General features: G+C 36.6%; 1 protein-coding gene across 3 annotated transcripts in view; it reads right to left on the reverse strand.

The window, feature by feature from the left end:
* Window positions 1-2028: 2028 nt before the first annotated feature.
* TBCK (TBC1 domain containing kinase) overlaps window positions 2029-13124 on the reverse strand; it is a 265095-nt gene continuing 253999 nt past the window's right edge. For all 3 annotated transcript variants that reach the window (XM_019025572.3, XM_063705458.1, XM_055384855.2), the window contains exon 26: window positions 2029-2618. In XM_019025572.3, the coding sequence (XP_018881117.1) occupies window positions 2508-2618 (111 nt within the window). In that variant the 3' untranslated portion in view covers window positions 2029-2507. The remainder of the gene's footprint in view (window positions 2619-13124) is intronic.

A 13124-nucleotide genomic window follows, 5' to 3' on the forward strand; every position in this document is an offset into this window, starting at 1 on the left:
CAAAATCATGACAGAGGGTTGCTACTATTATCTTCTTACATAGCTCTCTTCACAAGGTCTTCATCCTCTCCTACTACCCTACCACCTTATTCAACTCAAATCACTGCCCCTCCATCCCTCTCTTCTCTGCTTTCTCAGTAAGGCAGAGTTAAGACTCAGAATGATCATCAATGGTGCATTCTGATTATGAACTCAGGTAAGTCATCAAAGACTGAAGGAAAAGAATAGTAATTGCCAGGACAGGAGGATTTAATATTTCTCTGAAAAGGGTAGACAATGGCCCAAAAACAATGTTAGTGAAATCTTGGTAAATATTTGTTCTCATTAATTCTCACATTTCTTTCCTTGTAAACTAGGTAAGGATCACAAATGATATAACTATGGATTATATTAGTGCCTTAGAAATACATAGTAGGTATTCAAAACATATTTGGTGAATGACCAAATAAATTGAATAAAACAAACAAAACAGGATGGGTCCTGGGACAACTGGATACTCATATGCAAGAATGAACCTGGACCCCTCACTCCATATACAAAAATTTATCAAAGACCTTAGGAGGGGTTAATGTGGAATACCTGCTGATCGGGTAGACAATTGCATACAATGAAAGTATTCTGGATAATACTGATTGCACAACTTTGTGAATACACTAAAAACTACTGAATTGTACATTTTAAAAGGATGAATTTTATGGTAAGTATATCTCAATTTAAAAAGTAGGTGCAAAGAAAAAATAAAATAAAGTAAACAATAGCAGCAACAACAAAACCATGGCCCAGAAAGCTGAATTGAGGCTCTTATTGAAATGTTCTGCCTAGGCAGTCTTAACATTGGAGTGGAATATAAGTTATAGATGAATGAACACTTTTTAGTTAAAACAAAATTGAAGATAATTAAAGGATATGCTATATTTCATATATATGAGGCATTTTTTTTCAGATTTCTGAAATGGGAATGTATCTTTCTTTTTTTTTTTTTTGAGATGGAGTCTCACCCTGTTGCCCAGGCTGGGGTACAGTGGCCCTATCATGGCTCATTGCAACCTCTGCCTCTCAGGTTCAAGTGATTCTCCTGCCTCAACCTCCTGAGTAGCTGGGACTGCAGACGTGTGCCACTACGACCAGCTAATTTTTATATTTTTAGTAGAGACAAAGTTTCCCCATGTTGGCCAGGCTGGTCTCAAACTCCTGACCTCGGCCTCCCAGGGAATGTGTCTTTTAATTGACAAAGTGTCAAAATTCATTTGGCTTCATTTTTTTCTTTGTGGTACCTAAAATTGTGAGATGTCTTAGATTTAATGAAATATAATACTCATTTTAAAAACAATGTGGCAGAGGCAGAGGTTGTTAGCTGTACCTCAATATGTACTCTCTTCTTCCCACACAGTAATAAGAATGTTTTTAGCTGGGGAAATGATCAACCACCCAAAGACTCTATTTCCAGTTTTCCTTAAAGCTAGGTGTGGCCATGCACCCAAGTTCTGGCCAATGATATGTAAGCAGAGGTAGTGTGTGCAACTTCTGGTTTATGACCTTAAAGGGAAGGAGTGTGCTTCGCTTCTTTTCCTTTCTTTTCTTCTTTCCTCCCTCCTTCTTTTGTTCCTTCTTTTCTCTTCATCCCCTCCCTCCTTCTCTCATTCTCTTCCTTCTAGATAGCAGATGTGATGGTAGAAGCTGAGGAGCCATTTTCATCCATGAGATGGATGCCACATATTGAGGTTTGTAAAGCAATGAGAGAAGGTAATGAGTTCTTAATGATCAGGAAACCAGTAGACTAGCCCTGGACTGACTGTACAGACTTTCATGTGATAAAGAAACTAGAAAATTTGTTTAAGCCATTTGTCTTTGCTACAGGAACTGACCAAATATTCTATCAAATATAAATGGTTTCTAAATTTCATTTTTCTGGGAGTAAGTATTACCACTTTCTGCAATGGGATAAACTCCACTTCCTATACACACACACACACATACACACACACACACACACACACACACACACACATCCCCCTTGTTTGGGTGAAATGAGTTACTAAATGTAGCATTTATTTATAAGGAATGCATTGTGAATAGTTTCTCAGTTTTCATTATGGAAAGATGATGATTTCAGCCCACATTCAGTGTATGTTTCTAAATAATACAATCAACAGGACTGTCTGTTCAGTACAATGGAGGACAGCTTTTTCAGGGCAAATGGGATTTCTTGATAATGCTAAATCTGTCTTGTCAGCTGAATTTCTTGGGCTTTATGTGGCAGTGTGGTAAAAATATATGATCAGATTTCACTGTTAAGAAAATTCTTTCAGCAATACATGTAGAGTCAAGTTTCTTGCATGGATAACTGAACATGTGGGTTATGAGATTTTAAAAAATGTCTCGTGACAAACTTTACGGAAATGCAACAATCTGGACATCTAGTTTTGTCTGAGAGTGGCGTGGATATGAAGAACTGTGCTGTTGGTGCTGATGCCACACTGAGTTTTGGCAGTCACACTCTTGGTTCTTCATATTTGAGGAGATGGGATGGTGAGGAGGCCTGTTGGCTTTATTTTATTAATGCCACCATCTAGAATACAGATTCTTGGATATTTCATCTTCACAAGGTGAGCTGCAAACTGGAAAAAAAAAAGAGGCAAAATTTTTAGAGGATATACAGAAGACATCTCCAACCTCATGTTTTTTCTCAGAATTTGAAAGACAAAATTAATTTAATGTTATGATTGCTGCCACCACTGTATAATAAGTTGTCAACTTGGTTATTAATATAAATTAAATCATTCTTTTATATGCTGACGCTGACAATTTCTTTATCTTATGGAATAAATGTCTCTTCAGTTCTCTTTTATGATTTTTTTGAATATGTGATAAATATACATGGTAAACAATTCAAATTCAGTAGTAAAGGGTATACAATGAGAAGTAAACTCATTCCACTTCTGTTCCCAGTCCTCCCTCTCCAGAGGTCATTAATGTTACTATTTTTAGGTATTCTTCCAGTAACAGTCAAAACAAGCTCAAATGTACATTGAAAACATTTCGATATTATGGTCCACTTCAATGTCCCACAGAGAGCCCATAAACCAGTTGTAACATGTTTTTGGAGCAATCACAACTAACATTTTGAGTCCACAAACCTGGAATGAATTTGAAGGACAGATCCAGGAAGACTTCTAGACATCTAGCACAAGAGGACTTTGTAAAAGTTATCAAGACATATACACAGACGACTTAGCTAAAATCTACCTATCCAGGATCATTGATTGCCTTTCCTTATTCTTTGCACTTTATGATAAAGCATCCCTCAACTGCGTATCAATCCCAATATAGCATACTGCTTTATGCTCAGACCTTTTCTTGGGCAGATTGTCCAATGTTGGGCACATGCTCCATTTCCCACCAATTCCTGTCCCCTCTTTAGCGCCTCCTCAATAGTAACCCCCACACATAACCTCAAACCTGCCTAACTTCTATTCATTTTCCTGCTCAGGCACTTCCTTCTCTAGAAGCTAAGTTGCCATTAGGGTCCCTGCTTCTCAGCTCCCGAAGTTTCTTGTATGAATCTCAATCTTTGGCCTTACCTCATTTATTTAAATTATCCATTTAAGAGCTTCCTTCTATTTTGTTTTCTTCCTGGTAGCTGGCAGATGGTAGGGGCTCAATATATGTTTGCTGGATTGAACTAAACTATGCCAAATGACCATAAAACCTAGGGCAAAATTATGAAGTAAAGAAGTTTTTCTTTGGCCCTTTGCCTATTTTATCTCTGTTCCTTCTCTTTGATAGTGTCCTATTCCTCCTCATTGAGTATTTGTGTCCTCAAGTTCTCTTCAATTACTGTCTCTACTAAAACCTGATCTTAGATCCTTCAATAAAAATGACTAATCTGCTCACAGTGCTATTGCTTCTTGGGGCTATTTGAAGCTTAATACTTAGTAATATCTCAAGGCAGCAATCTAAACTTTAGGTTCAAAAGAATGGGCTGAGTGGTTTGGCCAGGACAAGTTCAAGGCCTCACTCCCAGAGATTCTGCTTTATTGATCTGGGGCTCAGGGATAGGTATTTTTAAATAAGCACCTGTAGATGATTCTAAAGCAGGTGGCCCATGGACAATTTTTTGAATAATACTGTCTTAAGTCAAAAGGATAAAGGTCTCGGTCAGTAGGTGGAATAAATAATGCTGGACTGGGATCTTAGCAATCTCCAAAATAACTCACATAAATGAGTCTTAGTACTGCTGACCCTACTTATCTTCTCTGTGATTCTCTGCAGTGGCTCCACAGAGATTCAAACGGCTGTTCATATTTCACATCCTATCCTCTCTTAGAGCTAACAGATGGGAATCCTTGATAGTAACTAATGTTGAAGAGAAACAGTGCTCCTGTATTTCAAAAGGTGTCAAGTGAGCCGGTGTGAGCTGGTCTTCATCCTGTTCTTACTTCTCTTTGAACCCCAGTCCTTAAGAAAGAAAGCACCAGATTCATCTGCCTGAGTCATGTGCAGGCAGCACAGTCCCTGGTACCATATGATTATTGAAACATCTTGGCTGCATTCTCCTACATGCACAATTCAATTACCATTTAGGCCAGAATTCTAAGATAAACATAACATTACTGAAAAAGCCTTGTGGATAAGCAGTCTTAACTTTCAGTTCTTTCAAAACACTGTGGAAATCAGAAAATGAGTAAGGAAGGACTGTACATGCAACTAATCTCCCTTAAACTATGCTGTAGAGCTGGAAAGAGTTCTGTTATTGTAAGGAAGTCCCTAACAACCAGGCTGCTACTGAGCTGGAAAATGGTAAAGACAAAGCAGGCAGAACAGAGCACTTTGCAACAATCAGGTTGCTGCTGTGTGGGAGGTCTAAGAAGAAGAGTAGAAATGGAGTGCATGGAGATGGCAAAGGTTTAGATGCCTTGAAAAGAAGCAGGCTGTGTTTAAGAAAAAGAGCAACTGTTGAGTTTTCACATAAGATTATGAGTTATGCTCCTCTGATGCTCTGCTGTGTTTTCAATTATCCATGTTAAATACTGGCCCCTGGCAGTGAAACCACGACTGCATCTTTTCTACTGCTATGGAAACATTTCTTTGCTCAGTTATTTGGTCATTCATTTATCAAACATTTCACTGAGCACCTACTAAGTAGGTACCAGGCACTGTTCCAGTTTTTGGAGTGCTTAGAGTTCAGTGGGGGAGATAGTATTAGACAATTAATATGAAGTAGTATGGGTAGCATAAAAGCAGAAGTTTAGGGATCTTAGCAGTCCAGAGACAATAAGCCGAGTTTCTGAATTTAACAGGGGCTGGGGAGCTGGTTTCTTTCTTCTTTCCTCCTATTTCTCTTTCATTACTGACTCTTAAAGGGAATGAGAATCCAGATGTGATGGCCACAGTTGCTATACTTATCAGACAATATTCTTTGTGGCTATAGCTTGACAGGTTAGGGAGGAAAGAAAAGGCTGTGAATGTGCTGGGGTAGATTTCCACAGTGTGAAATAAGTCACATCATACATGGAGAAGATATACAGTGGGACAGGGGAGAACCAGGCATCTAGGGTATAGGGTTTCTTCCATCTTTCATTTTTCATCTGGCAGGGCTTTTGACTGCATACTCCACAGAGTGCAGACTCCACCCAGAAATTACAAATCTACACTTACTGAGCAACATCCTTGGTGGAGGTGGCAGGATATCATACTGAACCAGTGGTTATAAAGTCAGCAGAATCATCTGGTTGCTTTTATTAAACAGCAATAACCAGGTTTGTTGCAGACTAATAATAAGTAGAGTTTCTTGGGACAGATCTCTGACATCAGTTGTTTTTAAAAGGCTCCCCCTTTCCCAGGTGATTCTAATGTGTAACTAGCATTGAGCGTCATTTAATTAGATAATGGGATTCATTTGCAGGTCAGGTTTGTCTGGGACCTCAAACTGCAATTCCTATATGTATATGTGGAGAGCAAGTCACTTTGCACTAGAAGAGGCTGCTGTGTTTGTAGGGCTGAAATTTGTGAGAGCTGAACTTTATCAGACATAGTAGAATTTAATGTGAAACAGATTATTGCAGATAAAAAGGGAGATTTCATAATGATAAAAAATTCAATTTGCTGAAAAGATATGACAATTCTAAATCTGTGAGCATTCAATAACTAAGACTCAGAATATAAAAATGTGATAGCACTGAATGGCAAAACAGACAAATCCACCATGATGGCAGGTGAAATAACAACCAGAAAAAAAACGGTAAGATGCAATATTTGAACAATGCAATTAACAAATCTACTTAAGGGACAGATACAGAACACTAATACCCAATGCCTTCAGAATAAAATTCTTTTTGAGTACACGTGAAACATTTCCAAAATTGACCAATTCAAAAAAGCAACTCAACTCTCAGATTTTTAAAGGATTGAAATTATTCAGATTATGTTCTTTGATGACAGTAAATATTATGCTGGAAATCAGTAACAAAAGGGTGACTAGAAAAATCTCTAACTCTTTCTAAATTAAGCAATATGCCTCTAAACATTACAGGTCAAAGAATTCACAATGAAAATTAGAAAATATTCTCAACTGATTAATAATGAAAATAACATAAAAACTCGTGGGTTGCCACTAAGGCCCACTATAGGGCTACATCCCATGTAGAGAGAATGGGGGTCTTCAAATTGCACAACTAGCTGAGATCTATATAGCAACATCCCACGTGAGGGGGCCAGATATGATATCTCCTGGCACAGTATCTGGGGACTTCCAGACCTCATTTTTGTGGACAGTACTCCATGTGGGGAGGGCAAAGCTTTTGTATTTTCACAATTCCTCTGGTTTTTAGGATCTGGTGCTGGAATTCATTTCTAGGATGTGGTTAGGCACACCTTAATACAGCAGTGTCTGAATATGGAAGGTTCTTGTGGGTGCCACTCTATCTTGTTTTCTCTCTTTATCTTGCATCTGAACTTGGATTAAGAGACTGGCATGTTTGCCCAGAGAAAGTTAAGTTGTGCAGTAGCAGGAGAATAAGTGAAGAAAAGGGACTTTTAAGCAGCCACAGAGTACTGTGGGGGAACTAAGGCCAAAAAATTAAAAGCTGATGATAGGTAGGATTCATGAGGTATGTAGAACAGAATCATGTCTCTCACTGGGCCCTCTAGGACACAGGTTTGGGAATAACTCACAGTAGCAGCAGGAAACTAAGAAAGTTTGGGGTTCTGGAAGATTTAGGGAGGAACACATGGCAGGACAATTAGGTTACCTGATACGAGTTTGAAGTTGATACTGGAGATTGGACAATTGGCATGGACTAACTAAGACCCTGACAAAGCTCAAACAGAGAAGTCTTTTATCTCTTCCATTTTATCTGGCCATTCCTTTCCCTCCAAATAATCCTACATTTGGGGTATGGAAATTTTACTTTCGGTTGAGCATGGTATTGAATAAAGAAACTGGCAATTATCCTATAATAAGCAGCTGTAGTAATTTGCTTTTCTTCATCTTATGGACGTGAGGCAGATGCTATTAGTCTTATGCCTCCTCTTGACCCTCTGGAATGCTGAGAATATGGCACATATTCAATATTTCTGGCACTGTGTGACCATGGCTAGGCTGATGCTTCACACAAATTAGGTGCATATTTCTAAGAGCTTGGCTAGACAAGGCAGATAAGCATATTTGAGATGAAAAACAGAATATGGGGTGATTTCTCAATCTAGAGTACAGTGTGGTCTTGGAATGAATATAAATGAAGTGCTGTCTTGTTCCAATTATTTAAGAAATTTCTGAGCTCATTAATAAAGTTCTTAATCAGTAGAACTGCCCATCTCAGTGCTCTCAATGAGAAACATAAGAGCTGTGGCAAGGATTAGTAGGAAAGAGGTGGGAATGATTTATCTAATACTGCACTGATTTCTTCCCTTGATTATATAATTAAATGTAATTTTGAATGTCACTTTTTGTTTCAATCCTTATTGTGTTCCCCCATACTGAGATAAATATTTTGTATCCTGCTAGTTTTCCGTATTCAGATCTTTTTAACTCATTGAAGTTTATTTTCTTAATAGCATTATATAAGGTATAAAACTGGTTTTCATAGTAATAATATCTAGTAACAATTAGGCAGTGGTTGCTGTATTTTCTAATTTCACTCACAGAAATAAAACCAGCAGCAGAGCAAAGCCAAGAAGGTGAATGCACAGGTCAGTAATCATTTTATACCCTACCATAGGCACTTGTGACAAGGAAGGAGAAGAACAGGTAATTCCAGCATGTTAGTGTGTTATATATGAGAAAATGCTAATTATGTATTTTTAAAAAGTGGGAGAGTCTAGAAGAATAGTCATTACATGGTCCAGCTTTCTCATCCATGTTTATTTTATAAATAACTACTCCAATGTTATCTGGGATATTTTGAACCTATACTAATAGTATTCTTTAGTATTGTCCACAAAAAGGGTTCTAATAAACTTTTAACCAAGTTGTTTCTAATTTTCTTGGAACCAATCTTTGAGGTTAGGAAATTTGATAGTGTAAGGATTTTTATCTTAAAAAATATTTTTATAGTTTGTTACATAAGGAGATATTATAAATATCTAGAGTGTGCTAACTCAATGTATTTTCATGTTTTAATTTCCCGTTACCCAAAGTTACTATCTCTATTTCATGTCTTCCCATTCTTTCTCTGTACATTTTTATTTTAAAAAAAGTCAAAAAGTATATAAATATAGACAAGAAAGGTATAATGAGCTGCTAGGTCCCCAACAATCACCTTCAACAATTGTAACTTGTAGCTAAATTGTATCATTTATTCCTTCCATGCCCTCTTCCCACCTTTGTATTGTTTCGATGCAAACCCAGATATTTTATCATTTCATACATAAACATGTATCATTGAAATAACAGGATTTAAAAAATATATACCCATAGTACTATCACACCTAGAAAAAAGCCCCAATAATACTCTTCCTGTAAAATATAATCAAATATTCAGCAAGTGTTCAAATTTTGAATTAGCTCATAACTCATTAACGTCCTTTCTCTCTCTTCCCCTCCCTCTCTTTGTCTGTCCATCTGTTCACCCATAATTAAATTTGTTGAGTCAGGATCCAAACAAGGGCCACGCACTGTGACTGATGGACATCTTTAAAGGCTCTTTTAATCTAATGGTTTGTCCTATCTCTTCATTTCTTTGCAAGAAGCCTATTCTCTCTCAAATTCTCCCCAAACTTTTGTCTCTACCACTCCCCCAAAATACTCTTATTAAGACTGGCAGTAATCTCCACATTGTCAAATCCAATTTTTAAAACTCATTCTGAATCTGACTTGGCCTATCAGCATCATATGACACATTTGATCATGCCCTCCTTTCTTCAAAACTTTCTTCCATTAGCCTTCAGTACACCAATCTCTCCTGGTTCTACTACTTCACTAGCTGTGCCTTCTCATCTCCCTTGGTGGATTTATCTTATCTTTTTGACTTCGTGCCCCATTGCTTAGTCCTCTGACCTCTTCTCTATCTACATTCCTCCCCTAAATGATTTCATTTAGTCCCACAGGTTTAAGTCCTATCTATACACTGATGACTGTAAATTTGTCTTTACTATCTTCCCTGGAATTTAAACTCATGAATCTGCTTCCTCAACATCTATTAGACACTTTGATATCTACTAGGCTTCACAAACTTAACAGTTTCAAAGGGGAACACTTGATTCCCACCCTCCTCTACCCAATCCTCTCCTGAAGTCTTCCTTATCTCAGGAAATGGCAATTTCAGTCTTCTAGTTATCTAACTAATAAACCTGGATATGTTTTTTTTTCTTTACCAATGTATCCTGTAACTTTCAAAACATATTCAGAATCTGATCACTTCTCACTGCCTGTACTAATATTGTATTAGCTCAAGTGATGGTTATTTCTTACCTAGATTATTGTTAACAACCTATCAACCGGTCTCCCCTGCCTCCACTCTTTCCGCTATGGTCTAACGCTCACACAACGTGAGTGATCCTTTTAAAATATAAGTCAGACATTTCACATAACCTGTCACAAAGCATTTTAACGGCCTGTAGCTTTATTCAGAATACATTCCTAAGTCTTTCCCATAGTCTATGAGGTCCTACATGATCTGCAAATCTGCAAAGAATTCCCCAACTCCCCAACTCCCCAACTCCCCATCATCTACCTCTCTAATCTCATCTCCCAGTCCAAACCACCATCATCTCTTACTTAGATTACTGCAAGAACTTCTTGAATGACTTCTATCCTTGCCCAGTATAATCTTTCTCTACATGACAATCATCAAAAGAATGATTCTCTTAAAATATGAGTCAGATGATATAACACCCTTTGTTCCACATCTTCTATTGGCTTTCCATCTCAGAATAAGAGCTCCACTAATCACTCTACAAAGAAAAGAAGCCATCAGCACTCTTTTTCCTCGTGTTAACCTTATTTGATCATTTATAACCACTTTATATATATATCTAAACTATATATATGTATGTATGTTTATTGATGGTCTCTCCCAAATATTGTAAGTTCCATGACAGTAGGAACTTAATTTTACTTGTTACTGTTTCTCCAATGCCTAGAACAGTGACTGCTAGTACACAGTATTTGCTCTAATATATGTTGAATAACTGATTCATTCGTTGAACAAATACTTTCTGAACATCTACTGTGTGTCAGGCACTATGCTAGGGACTGGTTAAGCTGTTTTACTTCCAGTGGAGGAGGCGGAAAGGATTTTAGAGCAAATAGTAAGGAATCTGACTGGCTCTGGTAAGAGTCAAATGCTAGTTGCTTTTATCTTTTACTAATAGAGTCTTCACCCAACTCTTGTATGAGTTGAACAGGCAAGATGATTTTTTAAAATGATATCTTTTAAAAGACATCTACACAAAAATATATTTATACAATAATTTTGATGAAGTTTATAACTATAGAAATAATAAATGCTTGTGACATATGTTACTATATGTAACATATCATCTATATCCACCCATGATAGACAATATCCTCACTTCATTTCCACAGTTAAGGAAGAGAAGTAGATAGAAGAGTTTAGAGAGGATGCAGTGAAAGTTTTACTTTCTACTCTTAGGCTCCATGCTATCATAATCAGATTCTCCATATATTTCTACCTTTGTCTGCAGCCAAAACTGCTCTGTTCAAAGAAGCCCCGTGCTTTCTTAGTTACTTTTTTCTCAATGAGTTTGGCAATTTTTAGTGGATCACTCAATAGAAGTGTGAAAAAAAAAGATAAATGGATATCTTCATGAACAATTATACATTTTCCTCTCCTATTTTACTTTCATATGTAATTCTAACAAAATCTCATAAGGATTAAAGGAAAGAAAGATAATTTAAAATTTTTAAATTATAAGTTTTAAATAGAAATGTCAAGACAAATAAATATTTTTCCTATGGCGCATAACATCTTAGCATGAGTGTGAGTCAATGCAACTTCATAGTTTGGTTTGTTGAAAGTTCAATTATACACACACACACACACATATATATAATTTTTTTTCTTCTAACATGTCAAAATGGTCTTTTCCTTTCCTTTCTCTTCTAGTTCCCTTTGACCTCATTTTCTTTGTAAATTTCTTCTACCAATCACTTGCACTTATGCAATTTTTTTCTTATTTATAAGCTAATTTATAATGGAGACAGTCAATTTTTATGGTTTCTTGAAACAAATACAAGTTATTAATATATCTTTTAAGGGTCTTTTCAACAATCTCTGAAACAAATACAACTTATTAGTATATCTTTTAAGGGTCTTTTCAACAATCTCTTATTGAGACTATCACCTGGAATTTGTCTTTCTTTCTAGAATAATTCATTTATAAGCTTTTAAAGGTAATTATGGAAATTATGGAAAATTATACCATAATTATGATAATTATGGAAAATGAAGCCCTACACCTTTTTTTCATGTTCTGTAGAATACTGTTTATTACATAAGTGGGAGGATTCAATACACATCTAGTAGAAGTCTTCTTTGAATTCTAGTCTGAATCTCCAAATGCTCAGCTGATTATTTTTCCAGTGATGTACCATTAGCACTTCAAATTCAATATGTCCAAAATTAATCACATTCTTTTCAAACCTGTGTTATTCTTCTCTTCTCTATCTCTGGTAACAGTATCAGCAACCTCCCCAAACACCCAACCTGGAGACTTTAAGGTCTTTTTTTAATTAACTTTTTTTTTTTTTTTTTAGAAACAAGGTCTCGCTTTGTTGCCCAGACTGGTATCAAACTCCTGGGATCAAGTGATCCTTCCTCCTTAGCCTCCCATAGTGCTAGGATTACAGGTGTGAGCCACCACACCCAGCCAACTTCTTATATCTGTCTCTAAGTATCTCTCTCTCTCTTTATATATAAATATAGATAGATAGATGTGGATAGATATACACATATATTTTAAACCTCCTTTGTCTCCACATTTAATTAGTTACAAAGCTGTGTCAATTTAGGACTTGTATCCATTCCTTTTTTTTTTTTCATTCTTCTTCTACTTCATTTTAGAGCCCAGTTATTGTTGGATAAGTTCCTAAGTGGTCCTAATGCTTCTAGGTTTTCCTCATCCAGTTCTCTGCTGACTGGTGGTAACATTATGGAAGGTTCTCAGAAAATCCTGAGACTTCAGTCAGTATCATACAGAGATTTCTTCCTTACTAGGGTTATTGTCCTTAAGCAAAGTAAGTCAAGATCCATGGATCCCTTCCAAGAAATAGTTTGCTTACCATAGTTAGTAAAGACAATGTGTACTATTTGAAATTTCTTTTTGGAAGTTACATTTTGATAACAGTTAAGTCTAACATCCCTTTGCATTTCAAGAAAGACAAATTCATTACACACACACTTGCTTACTCCTAATACAAATACATATATTAACTTATATTTACATGAAAGGTTAACAAGAAGAGAAGACTGTCCTTTAGTGTTACAAAGAAAGTAAGCAAAGAAAGTGACCAGGTGCCTTGAATCACATAGTAACAGCAGTGGATTATTTCCCCAGTCTCATTTTGAAAGTCACAGAGCTTTGGCTATGAGTCTCAGGCAAACCCTTCTATTGTCTCTTCCTCACAGCCTTGTGAGCTTTGTTCACTCTGAGGGCTACCAACT

Source organism: Gorilla gorilla, chromosome 3 (assembly GCF_029281585.2).
Source record: "Gorilla gorilla gorilla isolate KB3781 chromosome 3, NHGRI_mGorGor1-v2.1_pri, whole genome shotgun sequence".
NCBI lineage: Eukaryota > Metazoa > Chordata > Mammalia > Primates > Hominidae > Gorilla > Gorilla gorilla.